General features: G+C 44.7%; 1 protein-coding gene across 3 annotated transcripts in view; it reads left to right on the top strand.

Annotated features, from left to right (window-relative positions):
* anapc10 (anaphase promoting complex subunit 10) overlaps positions 1–18457 on the top strand; it is a 63758-nt gene that overhangs the window by 9733 nt on the left and 35568 nt on the right. For 2 of the 3 annotated variants that reach the window (XM_041185529.1, XM_041185548.1), the window contains exons 2-3: positions 11975–12106; positions 17987–18077. In XM_041185529.1, the coding sequence (XP_041041463.1) occupies positions 11992–12106; positions 17987–18077 (206 nt within the window). In that variant the 5' untranslated portion in view covers positions 11975–11991. Of the gene's footprint in view, positions 1–9279; positions 9313–11974; positions 12107–17986; positions 18078–18457 lie in introns of those variants that run through there. The other variant, XM_041185538.1, reaches the window with a different exon arrangement.

The following is an 18457-nucleotide window of genomic DNA, read 5'->3' as shown; positions in this document are numbered from 1 at the left end:
CTGAAATCCACACTCAGTGCCATGCGCCGCCATATGAACACACTCAACCTCTCCCTCCAGCAGCACCGCCGTACCCTTTTTCAAAGCTGTGCGTGCCCCCAGTTTCATTTTATTCTTCGGCTCATCCGACGCCGCAACAAGAAACTTTTTCTCTTTCTCTCAAGTGCTAAGGAACGCAAGCTCCAACAACTCATCGACACCAACACCCATCTAGGACCCTCCACCCCTGCCTGTCCCTCCATCCCCACCCCATCTTCCAATCCCCGCCCCAGCCGTGTATTCACTGTACCCCCTGACCTTCCCCTCTCCGATGCTGAACGTTCAGTGCTCAGCAAAGGACTTAGTTTCATACCCTTACGCCCTCACCTCAATGAATTTCGGGCTCGGCATGATGCTGAACTCTTCTTCCACCGTCTTCGTCTCCGGGCTCACTTCTTTGGGCAGGAGTCCTCTCCCCGTTCAACGGATCCTTTTACCCACCTCCAATACTCTCCCTCCACCTGGACCCCTCCCTCTGGATTCTTACCTTCTCTTGATCTTTTCATTGAGAACTGTCGACGCGACATTAGTCGTCTCAATTTCTGTGCTCCTCTCACCCATTCTAATCTCTCTCTCTCTCTGAACTTACTGCACTCCATTCTCTCAGGTCCAACCCTGACATTGTCATCAAACCCGCTGACAAGGGTGGCGTTGTTGTCTGGCGCACTGACCTCTACCTCGCGGAGGCTGAGCGTCAACTCGCAGACACTTCCTCCTACCTCTCCCTGGACCATGACCCCACCACTGAACATCAAGCCATTGTTTCCAGGACTGTCACTGACCTCATCTCCTCTGGGGATCTTCCTCCCACAGCTTCCAACCTGATAGTCGCCCAACCTCGGACGGCCCGCTTCTCCCTCCTACACAAAATCCACAAACAGAACTGTCCCGGTAGACCGATCATCTCAGCTTGCTCCTGCCCCACAGAACTCATTTCTCATTATCTTGACTCCCTTCTCACTCCCCTTGTCCAGTCCCTTCCCACCTACATCCGTGATTCCTCTGACACCTTATGTCACATCAACAATTTCCAGTTCCCTGGCCCCAACCGCTTCCTCTTCACCTGTTGTATGTGACATCTTTTGATGATCTGCTTCTATCACTGCTTGTTTGTCCCTACAACCACACCAACCCCCAAACCCCCTCCACTTCTCTCCCCCCCCCCCCCCACAACACACCTTAAACCAGCTTATATTTCACCCCTTCCTTGGATTCACTCAGTTCTGTTGAAGGGTCATGAGGACTCGAAACGTCAACTCTTTTCTTCTCCGCCGATGCTGCCAGACCTGCTGAGTTTTTCCAGGTAATTCTGTTTTTGTTTTTGATTTCCAGCATCCGCAGTTTTTTTGTTTTTATCTCAGATGAGCTTAGGGTGTGGATTGGCACGTGGAATTACGACATTATTGCTATTAGTGAGATTTGGTTGCAGGAGGGGCAGGACTAGCAGCTCAGTGTTCCGGGGTTCCGTTGTTTCAGACGTGATAGAGGGGGAGGGATGAAAGGTGAGGACCGGCATTACTAGTCAGGGAAAATATCACAGCTGTGCATAAGCAGGACAGCCCGGAGGGCTTGTCCACAGAGGCCATATGGGTGGAGCTGAGGAATGGGAAAGGTGTGACCACACTAATAGGGTTGTATTATAGACCGCCCAATAGTCAGAGAGAATTGGAGGAGCAAATCTGTAGAGAGATAGCAGACCAATGTGAGAAACAGAAAGTTGTGATAGTAGGAGATTTTAACTTTCCACATATTGACTGGGACTCCCATACCGTAAAAGGGCTGGATGGCTTGGAGTTTGTCAAATGTGTTCAGGAATGTTTTCTAAATCAATATATAGAGGTACCAACGAGAGAGGATACAATACTTGATCTCCTATTAGGGAACCAGACAGGTCAGGTGACAGAAGTATGTGTAGGCGAACATTTTGGGTCCAGTGACCACAATGTCACTAGTTTTAAACTAATTATGGATAAGGATAGGTCTGGTCCTCGAGTTGAGATTCTAAATTGGAGAAAGGCCAATTTTGTGGAAATGAGAGAGGATCTAGGAAGAATGGATTGGGATAAGTTGTTTTCTGGCAAGGTTGTGTTCAGTAAGTGGAAGGCATTCAAAGGTGAAATTTTGAGAGTGCAGTGTTTGCATGTACCTGTCAGGATTAAAGGCAAAGCTAACAGGCAAAGGGAACCTTGGTTTTCAAGGGATATTAGCGATCTGGTTAAGAAGAGAGAGGTGTGTAGCAGGTATAGGCAACAAGGAGCAAACGTTATACTTGTAGAGTATAGAAAATGTAAGAAAATACTAAAGAAGGAAATCAGGAAGGCAAAAAGAAGACATGAGGTTGCTTTGGCAGATAATGTGAAGGTAAACCCGAAGGGTTTCTACAAGTATATTAAGAATAAAAGGATAGTAAGGGACACAGTTGGTCCCCTTGAAGATCAGAGTGGTCGTCTGTGTGGAGCCTCACGAGATGGGGGAGATCTTAAGCAGTTTTTTTGCATCAGTATTTACTCAGGAAACTGGCATAGTGCATAAGGAAGGAAGGGAAACAACCAATATTGTCATGAAACATATAGAGATTAAAGAGGAGGAGGGGCTTGCTGCCTTACAGCGAATAAAGGTAGATAAATCCCCTGGGCCTGACATGATATTCCCTCGGACCTTGAGGGAGACTAGTGTAGAAATTGCAGGGGCTCTGGCAGAAATATTTAAAATGCCCTTAACCACGGGTAAGGTGCTGGAAGAATGGAGGGTAGCTCATGTTATTCTGTTGTTTAAAAAAGGCTCCAAAAGTAAACCAGGTAATTACAGGCCAGTGAGCCTGACGTCAGTAGTAGGTAAATTATTGGAAGGTGTTCTGAGAGATTGGATATAATCAGCCTAAGGATAGTCAGCATGGCTTTGTGCGTGGTAGGTCGTGTTTAACGAACCTTGCAGAGTTTTTCGAGGAGGTTACCAAGAAAGTAGATGAAGGAAAGGCTGTGGCTGTTGTCTACATGGACTTTAGTAAGGCCTTTGACAAGGTCCCACATGGGAGGTTAGTTCAGAAGGTTCAGACACTTGGTATCCATGGAGAGGTTGTAAACTGGATTCGAAATTGGCTGTGTGGGAGAAGACAGAGAGTGGTAGTGGATGATTGCTTCTCAGAATGGAGGCGTGTGACTAGTGGTGTGCCTCAGGGATCTGTGCTGGGACCATTGTTGTTTGTTGTCTATATCAATGACTTGGATGATAATGTGGTGAATTGGATCAGCAAGTTTGCTGATGATACTAAGATTGGAGGCATTGTGGACAGCGAGGAAGGCTTTCAAAGCTTGCAGGGAGATCTGGACCAATTGGAAACATGGGCCAAAAAATGGCAGATGGAATTTAATGCGGAAAAGTGAGGTGTTACATTTTGGAAGGTCAAACCAAGGTAGGACATACACAGTAAATGGTAGGGCACTGAGGAGTGCGGAGGAACAAAGGGATCTGGGAGTCCAGATACATAATTCCCTGAAAGTGGCATCACAGGCAGACAAGGTTGTAAAGAAAGCTTTTGGCATACTGGCCTTCATAACTCAAAGTATTGAGTATAGGAGTTGGGATGTTATGGTGAGGTTGTATAAGACATTGGTGAGGCCGACTTTGGAGTATTGTGTGCAGTTCTGGTCGCCTAACTACAGGAAGGATATCAGTAAGATTGAGAGAGTGCAGAGAAGATTTACTAGGATGTTGCCGGGTCTTAAGGAGTTGAGTTACAAGGAAAGATTAAATAGGTTGGGACTTTATTCCTTGGAGCGTAGAAGAATGAGGGGAGATTTGATAGAAGTTTACAAAATTATGAGGGGTATAGACAGAGTAAATGCGATGAGGCTCTTTCCACTTAGATTAGGAGAGATAAACACGAGAGGACAAGGCTTTAGGGTGAAAGGGGAAAGGTTTAGGGGGAATATTAGGGGGAACTTCTTCACTCAGAGTGGTGAGAGTGTGGAATGAGCTACCACCTGACGTGGTAAATGTGGGCTCACTCTTAAGTTTTAAGAATAAATTGGATAGATTCATGGATGGGAGAGGTCTGGAGGGTTATGGACTAGGTGCAGGTCAATGGGACTAGCGGAATAATATTTTGGCACAGACTAGAAGGGCCGAATGGCCTGTTTTCTGTGCTATAGTGTTCTATGGTTCTAAGAAGGGAAAGGGGGGGTAGAAGGAGAAAGGTGGGGGGGTAGAAGGAGAAAGGTGGGGGGGGGTAGAAGGAGAAAGGTGGGGGGGGGTAGAAGGAGAAAGGGGGTGGAGAGAAGGAGAAAGGGGGTGGAGAGAAGGAGAAAGGGGGTGGAGAGAAGGAGGAAGGGGGTGGAGAGAAGGAGGAAGGGGGTGGAGAGAAGGAGGAAGGGGGTGGAGAGAAGGAGGAAGGGGGTGGAGAGAAGGAGGAAGGGGGTGGAGAGAAGGAGGAAGGGGGTGGAGAGAAGGAGGAGGAGGATGGGGACGGGAAGGGAAAGGAGGGGGATAAAGGGGGAAAGAGAAAGGAGGGGGATAAAGGGGGAAGGAGAAGCGGGGGGCAAGAGGGAGGGAAGGAGGGAGGAGGGCAAAGGGGGGGAAGAAAGAGAAAGGGAGGAGAGGGAGGGGGGGCAAAGGAGAAAGGGGGAGGAGGTCGAGGGAGAAAGGGGGGAGTGAGAGAAAGGGGTGAGAGAAGGGGGAGAAAGGGAGTGAGAGAGAAAGGGGGGAGGGGGGTGAAGAGAAAGGGGGGAGGGAGGCGAGTGAGAAAGGGGGGCAAGGGCGAGAAGGGGAGGGGGTGAGAGAAGGGGGGAGAAAGGGGGTCGAGAGAGATGGGGTGAGAGGGAAAGGGGGGATGGGGGTGAGGGGGAGGGGGGGTGAAAGGGGGGGGTCGAGAGATGGAGGGAGGGAGGTGAGAGAGAGGGGCGGGGGTGAGAGGGATGGAGAGAGTGGGGCCGGGGTGTTTAGGGGGTGGGGGAGAGTCAGAGTGAGTGTGGCTGGTGAGTGGGGAGAGATGGGGTGAAGGGGGAGAGAGAAGGAGAGAGTGGGTCAGGTGAGGGGGGAGAGGGAAGGAGAGAGTGGGGCTGGTGAGGGGGGGAGAGAGATGGAGAGAGTGGGACTGGTGAGAGTGGTGCCGGGTGGGGAGGGGAGATGGAGAGGGCGAGGCCGTGGGGTGGGTGGGGGGGTGGGGGGGGGGGGTGGTGGAGACAGAAGGGCCAGAAAGATAAAGGGGTGGGGTGGGGGCGGTGGTGTGTGGGGGAGAGAGAGAGAGAGAGAGTGTGAGAGCCTGGGAGTGATGTGAGGGAGAAGGGCCAGAGAGAGAGGCAGGAAGGAGAAATGAGGACAGTGTGGGGGGGAGAGAGAGAGAGGGGTGGGGCATGCTGTCGGAGGGGGGAGGGGCCGGGATGTCAAGGGGGTTAGGGGGGTCGAGGAGTGAGGCAAGACCAGGGGGAGAGGTGAGAGCATGGTCTGGGGGTGGGGAGCGGACAGATACTGGGGCAGAGGAAAGAGAGGGAGGACTGGCGAGGGTTGAGTGAAGGGGAGAGGAGAGACAGTGGACTTGTGCTGGTGGGGTGGTGAAGAAACGGTACAGGAGTGGGGGGAGGGAGATTGGTGGGGAGTTGGGGAGGGAGACGGGAGTGGGCGGGCGGAGAGGAGAGAGAGAGAGAGAGAGAGGACTGGAGGGAGGGCGGGAGGAGAGGGGTGGCAAGAGGAGAGAGACAGGACCAAACGAGGTGGGGACACACAGGAGGGGCAGGGATAGAGATACAGAGAGAGAGAGGAGGGGGTGTGGGTACTGGGCAGGAGGGAGGGGAGAGAGGGGACCAGGGTGGGGGGAAAGAGGAGTCCGAGGTGGACCCTGGGGTGGAGGGAGGAGAGAGAGGGGGAACTGGGGGGAGGGAGGAGAGAGGGCGTATTGTGATGGGGGTGAAGAGAGAGTGGAGGGGCGGGTGAGAGGAGAAAGAGGGGACCGGGGGGAAGAAAGGATAGAGGGGACCAGGGTGAGGGGGCGGGAAGGAGAAAGGATAGAGGGGACCAGGGTGAGGGGGCGGGAAGGAGAAAGGATAGAGGGGACCAGGGTGAGGGGGCGGGAAGGAGAAAGGATAGAGGGGACCAGGGTGAGGGGGCGGGAAGGAGAAAGGATAGAGGGGACCAGGGTGAGGGGGCGGGAAGGAGAGTATGTGGACCGGATGGGGAAGAGGAAACTGTGTAGATTGGGGCAGTTGGGTCGGGAGGCAGGGAGGAGAGAGAGGGAGCTGGGGAGTTGGTGGGGGGCAGATGAGAGAGAGGGGACCAGTGGTGGGCATGCAGGGTGGGGGGTGGTGAGGGTGTGGACAGGGGGTGTGACAGAAGAGACATTGGACCGAGGGGTGGGGGGGTGAAGGAGAGAGGAAACCGAGTGGAGTGGAGGGGAGGGGAGAGGAAAGAGATGAGCGATAGAGATAGATAGATGAGAGATAGAAGGAGAGTGTGTGGACCGGAGGGGGAAGAGAAGAGAGGGAGGACCCTTGGGTGGGGGGTGGAGTAGAGAGAAGGGGGACAGGCAGGGGGTGGGGCACAGGGGAGAGAGAGAGGACCCCAGGGGTGGGCGGGGAGTGGAGAAAGAGAGAGGGGGGTTTGGGGGTGGAGGGGGTGGGTAGGGGAGCAAGAGGGGGCTGGGCGTGGGGGCGCATGGGGAAGAGGAGAGAGAGGGGACTGGGGGTGGTGCGGTGGATGTGGAGAGAAAGGGGACCAGGTGTGTTGGGGTGGGGTTTGCAGAGTAGGGATGTAGAGAGAGAGAGAGGGGCACTGGGGGTGGCAGGTGGGGAGAGAGAGAAAAAGAGAGAGCTAGAGATTCACTCTTGTTGCATAAGATCATTGCCTGCCATTCTGTGGTCTGAATATTACGTGCCACTTATCAGTCCAGCTAGAATTTTGTCCACGTCTGTCTGCATGCAGGCATCGACTGTTTCATTCTCAGAGGAGTTATAGATGGAACTGAACACTGTGCCATCATCAGCGAACAACACCACTTCTGAAATTATGACAGGGGAAATGCCTTCACATCTTCCTAAAGTGTGGCACCCAGAACTGGCTGCAGTACTCCAGCTGAGGCCGAATTTGTGGCTGAGGCAGAACTAGTGTCTGATACAAGTTCATCATAACCTCCTTGCTATGGTGTAAAGCAATCTAATATCTCTGTGTCCATTGCCTCCCTTTGTTGTCCAACCATGTTCACTGTATCTTGTGACTGCTGTCCAATTAGATGATGCTTTCATAAGATCAGCCAACAAAAAATCATTCCAACATGTATGGAACTTTGTGGTTTTTATTGCCAGCGCAAGTGGACTGGGAATAGCTGGAAGGTATTTCCTGGCACTTGTGTTAATGTGCTAGTGTTTCACTCTATCAGTACTTTCTGTCCTGGTGTCTCATTTTCAGAGCATCTTGCTTCTGCTGCACCACCACCTATTATAGAAAAGTAAAAAGAAAGACACATTTATATAGCAACTTTCATGACCATGGGATATCCCAAAGTGCTTTACAGTCAATGAAGTACTTGTGAAATGTTGGAAACCTGGCAGCCAGTTTGGATAGAGCAAGCTTCCACAAACTTCAATGTGATAATGACCAGATAATCTGTTTGTGATCTTGACTGAGGGACAAATATTGCCTAAGACATTGGGTAGACCCCCTTGTTCTTCAAGAAAGTCCCATGGGATCTTTTGTGTCCACCTAAGAGGTCAGACAGGGCCTTGGTTTAATACCTCAGTGCTCCCTCAGTACTGCACTGAAGTGCCTGCGTGATTTTTGTGCTCAAGTCCCAGTGTGGGACTTTTACCCAAGTCAGAAGGTTGTGGGTTCAAGTGCAACTAATTGAGCTATGGTTAATACTATTATTATGCCTAATAGACATTTGTCCTTTGGGAAGGTGTTTCCAAATGCTTTGTTTTACTGGTTGGAGGGGGTGGGTGTAGCAGAGAAGCAGGAGTCCATAGAAATCCTGGTAGTTGAAAACTGTCAGACATCAGAAATCTGTTAAGGTGGTATCAAGCTATTTTGGGTCTTTCTGCACCTATATTTTTGGATGTAGATCTACACCAGTGTGTGACTGATGTAAATCTAGGAATCCTGTCATTTGCTTGCAGACAGAGCTATGTAAGTAAACAGTGGAAGGTTTTAGCAGACATATCTCTGAAGGGATTGAGGAAACTTGCCTGTTTCATATGTTTCAGCATAAAACTGGTGTTATCAGCTGTATACTCATTTCTCTGGGGTTTGGTGGGGGTGGAGGTAGGGGTTGGGAGCTTTGCAATGCTGCTCTTACACCAAAGCATTTCAGCAAATTGTAGACCATCACCCTCTTACTGAATGGAAACGGAAACAGGTGTTTCATTGTATTATTTGAGGAAGAACAGGAAATTCTCCCCATGCCCTGGTCAACTAACATCACCAAAAGTAATTTAACTTTTGATGTCACATCCATGTTGTTGGTTATGCAACTTATTTGTGACCGAAAATGAGGATAAAACAGTAATTGTTGGAAGCTATCAGGTTAATTAATATCTTGCACCTCCTTTTATATCTGCTATTGATCAGCAGTGCTTCTAGTGCTGTGTCAGCTGTGACTCAGTTGGGTAGCGCTCTTGCTTCTGAGTCGCAAAATTGCGGTTTCAAGTTCCACTCCAGGGCTTGAGTCCAAAAATCAAAGCTGCAGTGCATTACTGAAGGGGTGCTGTCCTTCAGATATCCAGCTGCCTGCTTGGGTGAATTTAAAAGATCTCAAAGAAGAGTAGGGGTGTTCTGGCCAATATTTATCCTGCAATCAACATAATAGAAACATCATTTGCTCTTTGTGGAAATTTGCTGTGTGCATATTGGTTGCCACACTCCTTACATTACAACAGTGACTACACTTAAAAAGTACTTTATTGACTGTAAAGCACTTTGAGACGTCTGGTGGTCATGAAAAGCGCTTTATAAATGCAAATCTTCTTTTATTTCTGTGATGTAAAATTACCACTCATGAATGTATTTTTTAAAATTTTAAGCAATAAGTGGTTATGTTATTTGTGTTGTGAAATCTCTATCCATTTTTATGATAGTTTTTTTATTTATTCAAGGTATGTGGGCATTGGTAGCTAGGCCGGCATTTATTGCCCATCCCTAATTGCCCTTGAGAAGGTGGTGGTGAGCTGCCTTCTTGAACTGCCACAGTCCATGTGGTGTAGGAATGCCCACAGTGCTGTCAGTAAGAGAGTTCCAGGATTTTGACCCAGCGACAGTGAATGAACGTCAATGTATTTCCAAGTCAGGATGGTGAGTGGCTTGGGGAGAACTTCCAAGTGCGAACTGGAAGGAGGGGTAGAGTGGGGATAGACAGAAAGAGGGAAAGTGCCTCTGCAAAACGGGCAGGAATTTTTAGAAAGCTGTGGATACCTTATGGTTACGTGGTGGGGGTGGGGAGAGTGGTCAGGAGGTGCTGATTTTTTTAAATGACCAGGGTGCAGAGTCAGGTAAATGACCAGGGTTGGAATGTTATAAAAGCTACTGGAATGCTGACAGAATACATTTCCCCAGAAATAGCCATATAAATTCCTAAACAAAAACACCTGGAAAAACTCAGCAGGTCTGGCAGCTTCAGTGGAGAGGAGCACAGTTGACGTTTCAAGTCCTCATGACCCTTCAACAGAATGTAAATTCCTATTGTTTTCCTGCTTTTTCTACTGTTGTGACTGACCACTTTCCTTAAATTGACCCATTCTGTTGCTGTTTAGTGTGAAATTCAATGAATTTTAAAATGTTATCTTAAAATTGAGAATTGTTGAAAAAAGACAATTTTTGTCAAAGCTTTTTGTCTCACTCATCAGTTGGACTCTCAGTGTGGTGCATTTGCCTGTACTGAAAGCTACATATGTTAATACACAGGGCACTGTTCTTTGCAGACAAAGAACATGTGTACACACTGCCAGTTTCAGCTAAACAAAATAAGTGACAGCCATTCGCTGGTTCACCCCAGGGCAATGTCTTGACCAATTAGAGTTGAGCTGTCTGGTTTAAATTTCAAACAATGCTTGGCAATTAACTGTCAGTCACCATCAACTGGTACATTCTCCATGGCAATGCCTCTACCCATCAAAGTCCACTTGCCAACCAATCAGCACTTACTTTTTCATACCATATACATTTGTTGTTTCCCCTAATATTGGCATTTTCTTGCTAATCGTCCTGATGAGTGCAAGATGAAAAGCTTTGACAAAAAATGTCTCTTTTTTCAGCAATACTCAAGTTCTGTGTTATCAAACGTAACACAAAATTCATAATTGACAAAAGTTCGTAACTAAAATTTACTTCATAATCGCGGAATAGCAGCAAGGGACACCATGTTATCAAAAAGTGTGTATATATTAAGAGTTTCACTGATTGGCTATGGCATTCTTAGTTTTGAGAAAATAACCTTACTAATGTTTAACCCAGTAATGTAAATCAGCGTGGGCAAATGTTTTACCGGAGGGACTCAGCTGGGTGTAGAAATTGTATGGGGGAGCTGGCCATAAATGCTCAAGAAATGAACGCTTAAAATGAAGATTTGGTACAAATAAACATGAAACCTTTATTATGATAATTATGTCATCATAATGATGTGTTACAGCCAATAGTGAAACCAAGCGTACCCTCTTTTTTCACCCCCTCTTGGCTTAATGGGAATAATGTAGTTAGTCACTCCTCTTTATAATGGTATCAAAGCCTGGTGTCATTCTTACTCTGTCCACAGATGCTGCCAGACCTGCTGAGTACTTTCAGCATTTTCTATTTTATTTTAGATTTCCAGCATCCACAGTATTTTGCTTTCTTTCTTGCCAGTATAAATGTTTCTTTACTGTGATTGATCTACAATACCTAGCTTAAAATCCTGGAACTTTCTTCCTAACAACACTGTGGGTGTACCTACACCTCATGGACTGTAACAGTTCAAGAAGGCAGCTCACCACCACCTTCTCGAGGGCCATTAGGGATGGGCAATAAATGCTGGCCAAACAGTGACACCCACATGCCATGAACAAATATAAAAAAAAATGTGTTGCAAGAATCACTAAGGGAAAACAGTAAAGAAAAGAAATGGAGAGACCAAAAGGCATCTCGGGGGCAGTATTCACATCTTATGAGGAGTACAGTGATCTGTATCCTCCCTCTACCTCTCATTCTTGGAGCTGGGATTTAATAACCTCACGACACATTTTAAAATAACTGTTGCCAAGTGTATCTGTAGTCTGTTCCACACTGGTTAGGGAATGTATTCATAATTTTTAATTTTCTCAAAACATAAAACCCTAACCTAAAACCACAAACTCTTCACTATCTATTACATTCATCATCCTTCTTCTAAAAATCTAAATCTTAGCTGCACTTCTGGCAGGAACAGAAGATGCTTTCTCAATTCTTATTTGCAGAAGTAAATGAACAAAAATCACTGAGATGCCCATCTCAAAATGTTAACCAAGAATTCTTGTGGAGACCTTCAGTCATACAATATCTTGAGACTCTTTGCAGGTAGCAGCATTTATGCTTCAATATTTCAACCCCTTGACCACCAGCAGAATTGTTTTTTGCTGGGGCTACAAACCTTCTATCCCGTTTTTTGCTAATTAAGTTAAATCGGTGTCCTCTGATGGCAGAAGGGTCGGTAACCAAACATAGTTTCCCTTTATTTACCTAATCGATACCCTTCTTGATTTGAACACCTCAATTAAAGTTAGTCATAACTTTCTCTGTCCCAATAAGAACAACCCCAGTTTTCTCATCCCCATTTAAGTGAAGTTCCATATCCCTGATGATATTATAAAAACAGTATAATATATATATCTCATGTTTGATTTATATGAATATCTTATTTGCATTTGTATAAAAAAAAGTTAATCTGAAATCTTTTTGTTTTAAACAACTGTCTTTCAATTATAATTTTGTTGAATATTGCATGCAGACCAAAAGTAAAGAAAAATGACCACCCCAAGTAAAACACCACCTGGAGAAGATCCAAAGCAGCTGGAAAGAACTGGTACCGTGCGAGAGATAGGCTCACAGGCTGTTTGGTCCCTATCCTCTTGTAAACCAGGTATCTCTGTAGATTGGTTGTGGACTTTATAAAACCACTTAAATTTTCATTTGTTTCTTGTTCGAATTAATTCCAATCCAACTCAAGCTTAGTAGGATGAAGAAAGAACTTGCATCAAATAATGTTGTATTACATCCTCAAGACATTTAAAGTTCTTCACGTCAAACAAATTACCTTTAAAGTTTTCTCCTCATTGTGCAGGCAAAAACAGCCAAATTGCATAGGAACTCATAACAAATTAAATGAGCAATAATTAATTTGTTTTCAACGACAAGTGTTAAATAGCGATGTTTCATAATCTGATCAGCAACAGGCATGCTCTTTTTACCAGAATGGAGGAACTGACTTCAACATCGGGCATAACATCAGATTAGAAATTGGACCTTTAACAGATATTTTTTTGGGTTATTTTGCACTCTTTTTATTTTCTGGCATGTTACAGATAGACCATAAGATGTAGGTGCAGAACTGGGCCATTTGACCCATTGAGTCTGCTCAGTGAGCTCATGGCTGATCTGATAATCCTCAACTCCACTTTCCTGCCTTTTCCCCATAACCCATGATTCCCTTACTGATTAAAAATCTGTTGATCTCAGCCTTGAATATACTTAATGACCCAGCCTCTACAGCCCTCTTCAGTAAAGAATTCAACAGATTGACTATCCTCTGAGAGAAGAAATTCCTCCCCATCTCTGCCTTAAATGGGCGACCCCTTACTCTGAGATTATGCCCTCTGGCCCTAGACTCTTTCACAAGGGGAAACAACCTTTCAGCTTCTACCCTGTCAAGCCCCCTAAGAATCTTATATGTTTCAATAAGGTTGCCTCTCATTCTTCTAAACTCCATTAAGTACAGGCCCAATCTACTTAGCCTCTCCTCATAAGAAAATCCCTCCATTCCTGCGATGAACCTAGTGAACTTTCTTTCGACTGCCTCCAATGCCAGTATATCTTTCCTTAGATAAGGGGACCAAAACTGTTCACAGTATTCTAGATGTGGTCTATCTAGTGCCTTGTATAGTTTTAGCAAAACTTCCCTATTTTTATACTCCATTCCCTTTAAAATAAAGGCCAACATTCCACTTGTCTTCCTTATTACCTGCTGAACTTGTATGCTAACTTTTTGTGATTCATGCACGAGGACCCCCAAATCCCTGTGTGCTGCAGCCTTCTACAGTCTTTCTCCATTTAAATAATATTCAGCTCCTCTATTCTTCCTGCCAAAGTGCACAACCTCACATTTTACTACATTCTATTCCATCTGCCAAGTTTTAGCCGACTCACTTAACCTGTCTATATCCCTCTGTAGACTCTTTGTGTCATCCTCACTGCTTGCCTTCCCACCTATTTTGGTGTTACTGGCAAACTTGGCGATTTTACATTCACTTCCCTCATCCAAGTCATTAATATATATTGTAAATAATTGTGGCACCAGCACTGATCCCTGTGGCATTCCACTCGTTACAGGTTGCCATCCTGAAAATGCCCCCCTTATCCCAACTCTGTCTTTTGTTAGTTAGCCAATCCTCTTCAATCCATACTAATATACTACCCCCAACGTCATGGGCTCTTATTAAGTAACCTTATGTGCTGTACTTTATCGAACACCTTTTGGAAATCCAAATATATTACATGTACTGGTTCCCCTTTATCCTGCGCGTTACCTCCTCAAAGAATTTTAATAAATTTGTCAGGCATGAAACCATGCTGACTCTGCTTGATTATATTATGCATTTCTAAATGCTCTGCTATTACATCCTTTATAATAGACTCTAACGTTTTCCCAATGACAATGTTAAGCTAACTGGCCTATAGTTCCTTGTTTTTTGTCTCTCTCCCTTTTTGAATAAGGGTGTTACATTGGCAGTTTTCCAATCCTCTAGGACTTTTCCAGAATCTAAGGATTCTTGGAAGATTACTACCAGGGCATCCACTATCTCTGTAGTTACTTCCTTGAATATCCTAGGATGCGACCCATTAGGCCCAAGGGATTTATATGCCGTTAGCCCCATTAGTTTCCCTAGTACATTTTCTCCAGTGATAATTATTGTATTTATTTCTGCCCCAGCTTTTGTCCTTTGATTATTTAGTATTTTTGGCATGCTATTAGTGTCTTCTACTGTGAAGACTAATGTAAAGTATTTATTCAGCTTGTCTGCCATTTCCTGGTTCCCCATTATTATTTCCCCAGCCTCATTCTCTAAGGGGCCTTTGTTCACATTGGCCTTTCTCTTCCTTTTTATATATTTAAGGAAGCTCTTACTGTCTGTTTTATCTTACTTGCTAGTTTACCCTCAAATGTTATTTTCTCCCTTTTTATTATTTTTTGGTCATCTTTGTTAGTTTTTAAAACTTTTCCAGTCCTCTGGCTTACTATGAATCTTTGCCACATTGTCTTTTTCTTTCAACTTGATGCTATCCTTAACTTCCTTGATTAACCATGGTTGGTTTATCCCCTTCCTAGAATCATTCTTCCTCGCTGGGATATATCTTTGCTGAGAGTCATGAACTATTTTCTTAAATGTCTGCCATTGTTCATCAACCATCTTTTCTGCTAAACTCTTTCCCAGTCCACTCCAGCCAACTCTGCCCTCATTCCTTTGTAATTACCCTTATTTAAGTTTAGCACAGTTGTTTCTGACCCAAGATTTTCACTCTCAAACTGAATGCTAAATTCTACCATGTTATGGTCACTGTTGCCTAGGGGATCTTTTACACTGAGATCATTTATTAAACCTGCCTCATTACACATTACCAGATCCAAAATAGCCTGATCCCTGGTTGGATCCACAACATATTGTTCTAGGAAACTGTCCTGACTACACTCTGACTACTTGCTCGTGGCTACCTCTGCCAATTTGATTTTCCCAATCTACAAAAAGATTAAAGTCACCCATGATTAATGTACTGCCTTTTTTTACATGCCCTCATTATCTCCTGATTTATTCTGTCCTACAGTATAGCTACTGTTAGGGGGCCTATAGACTACTCCCACCAGTATTTTCCTCCCCTTGTTTTTTCTTACCTCTGCCCATATGGATTCTACATTCTCCAATCCAAGATCATTTCTTGCTATCGTACTTATTCCATCTCATACTAACAAAGCTACCCACTGCCCTTTTGAAACGTCACATACCCCTGAATATTCAGTTCCCAGCTTTAATCTCCTTTTAACCATGTCCCTATTATGGCTATAAGATCATACCCAGTAACCTCTATTTGTGCCATTAATTCATTTATTTTGTTCTGAATATTACGTGCATTTAAGTGAAGAGCCATTAATTTTGCCTTTTTACCATTCTTTTTCCCCCTTTGACCCGATTTGCAGCTGTTTTTTTTAAATGTTTGTACACTCTGTCCCTTCCTGCCACACTCTGTGTATCATTACCTAAATAGCTGCCTTGCAATGCCGCCATATCCTTTTGCTTTGTAAGCCTACATATCCTATCTGCTCCCCAGAACCCGCCCCCCCCCCCCTCCATTTCGCTTAAAGCCCACTCTACAGCCCTAGTTGTTTGATTTGCCAGGACATTGGCCCCAGCATGGTTCAAGTGAAGCCCATCCCACCAGAACAACTCCCTTCTACCGCAGTATTGGTGCCAGTGTCCCATGAGCTGAAACCCATTCCTCCCATGCCAACCTTTGAGCCGCACGTTTAACTAATTGACTTTATTTACCCTATTTCAGTTTGCCTGTGGCTCAGGTAGCAACCCTGGGATTATTACCTTGGAGATTCTGCTTTTAAGTTTAGCTCCAAACTCTTCAAATTCTTTCAGCGCAACTTCCTTTCTAGTCCCATCAATGTCACTGGTACCAACATGGAGGACAACAACTGGATCCCTCCCCTCCCACTCCAAGTTCCCCTCCAGCCCTGAGGAGATGTCCTTAACCCTGGCACTGGACAGGCAACACATCCTTCGGGATTCTCACTCACGGCTACAGAGAACAATATCTATTCCATAGTTATACTGTCCCCTACCAGTACTACGTTTCTAATTCCCTCCCCCCACTTGGATGGCTCCATGTACCACAGTGCTGTGGTCAGTTCGCTCATCTTCCCTGCAGCCCCTGCTCTTGTCCACACAGCTTGTAAGAATCTTGTAACTGTTGGACAGTTGCAGGGGACCCGGCTCCTCGAACGCTACCCACTGGCTTCCCCCCCAGACCTGTCACACCTGCAGTCACACCGTTCTGTCCCTGATCACAGACCAAATTTGAATTACCTAATCTGAGGGGTGTGACTGCGTCCTGGAGCAAAGTGTCCAGGTAACTTTCCCCCTCCCTGATGTGGTGCAATGTCTGCAGCTTGGACTCCAGCTCCTCAACTTGGATCCAAAGTTCCTCGAGCTGCAAACACTTAGTACAGATGTGTTCGCTTTGGATCACCTTGGTGTCCAGCAGCTCCCATGTGCTGCTGCAGCAGCAACACATCACCCATCCTGCCATCACTATTCTATTTTATTTAATTTATTAATCAATTATACCAGTATCCCTGCTCTTTACACTTGAAGAATCCCCAGTTCTTTACAATTTATTTTAATTAATTTATTTTACACCAGTATTAACCTTACCCTTAACAAGCTATTTTTAAGAAATAGAAAAAAAATACTAGAAACCTAAACACAAACTAAAGACCTTACTTTTTCTTTAAAGACTAGAAATACACACTGATTCTACTCGTCAATCAGCTGCTTTCCCTGTGATTCGTGACATAACTCCACAACTGGTCTCGCATGAAATCTCCCTGCTCTTTTTAAAATGAAGTCTCCCTGCTGTTCTTGCTCTTTTTTTAAAAAATAAAATCTCCCTGCTCTTTTTTAAATGAAGTCTCTCCTCACTTTTTTGAAAATGAGATCTCTCCACTCTCCTCGCTCTTTTTTTAAATGAAATCTCCCTGCCCTCTTAGCATTTTTTAAAAAATGAAATCTCCCCACTCTCTTTGCTCTTTTTAGATGAAATCTCCCTGCCCTCTTCACTCTTTTTTAAAATGAAGTCTCCCTGCTCTCCTTGCTCTTTTTTTTAAAATGAAATCTCCCTGCTCTTTTTTAAAATGAAGTCTCTCCTCACTTTTTAAAATGAAATCTCCTCACTCTCCTCGCTCTTTTTTTAAATGAAATCTCCCTGCCCTCTTCGCTCTTTTTTAAAATGCAGTCTCCCCGCTCTCTTTGCTTTCTTTAAATGAAATCTCCTCGCTCTCCTTGTTCTTTTTTTTAAAATGAAGTCTTCCCCACTCTCCGCACTCATTTTTAAATGATGTCTCCCCGCCATCCACGCTCTTTTTAAAATGAAGTCTCCCCACTCTCTGTGCCCTTAAAAAAAAGGGTGTTGCAAAGGGAGTCTGGTGTCTACCTGTATGTAGTTCCCTGACTATTTTATGTATACGTTAAAAAAGCTAATGGATAAAATAGATATATGTTTTCACATGTACCGTACTCTCTCAATACCACAGCAAGCACAACTGTTTCTGCCCAAAATATACGTAGTATCTAAGATGCTGTAACTGGCAATTTTAACATTCATGTTCATGCAAATTGTTAGCGCTTTTTGTCTGCTTAAGCAACTGTCTTTTTTAAAATGGAGGTTTTAAATGGTGGGGGATTGTAAAATATTCTCGACTCAAATTGAGTTTGAAATTGTATTATCTGAAGTCCCTTACAAACTTGCCTGTTCTTGATGAATATCTGCAGTCTGTGATGTGGTAAATTTTACAAAATATACAAATGTATCAAGTCAAGAATGAAAGTTAAAAGACGTTGCTGCTAAAGCTCAAAGTGTAACATTTGACTGTTCTTACAAGCAGGCATCAATGGAACATATTGAAGCATTTGACACCATTAAGCAAAATGTGTGACAAACTGAGGTACTTTAATTGCTTTAACAGGTTTTGGTGTGGATCAGTTACGTGATGATAACCTGGAAACATATTGGCAGTCAGATGGATCTCAGCCTCATCTCGTTAACATTCAGTTCAGGTATGAGTGTACAGGAGAATGCAATGGGTGCTGGTTAAAAGCTTCACAATTAATTTCAATATGGTTAGACTAATAAATTCAAGTCAGATTTCGTACATCACCCTTGTAAATTGGATCTGTTGTACATCATAGTGAAGGGGAGCTAATATTTGACAGCAGTTGTATTTGTGGTCAAGGAAATGGTGCATTTAAATGGTTCATGTGATGCAAGGACGCATGTTCATTGTTAACACAAAAAGTGTGCTGTACAAATTGGTTACAGAATATGAATTAATAATGAAAATGCAGCAACATAAATAAAGAACAGTAAAGGAAAATATCACTATTAGAAAATGAAATAAAATATTAAACTGAATTCTATAAGTATGGAAACTAGCCAT

This window comes from Carcharodon carcharias, chromosome 1 (genome assembly GCF_017639515.1).
Source record: "Carcharodon carcharias isolate sCarCar2 chromosome 1, sCarCar2.pri, whole genome shotgun sequence".
NCBI classification, from domain to species: Eukaryota; Metazoa; Chordata; class Chondrichthyes; order Lamniformes; family Lamnidae; genus Carcharodon; species Carcharodon carcharias.
Note: the sequence above shows the minus strand (reverse complement) of the source record. Positions and strands in the feature narration are given on the sequence as shown.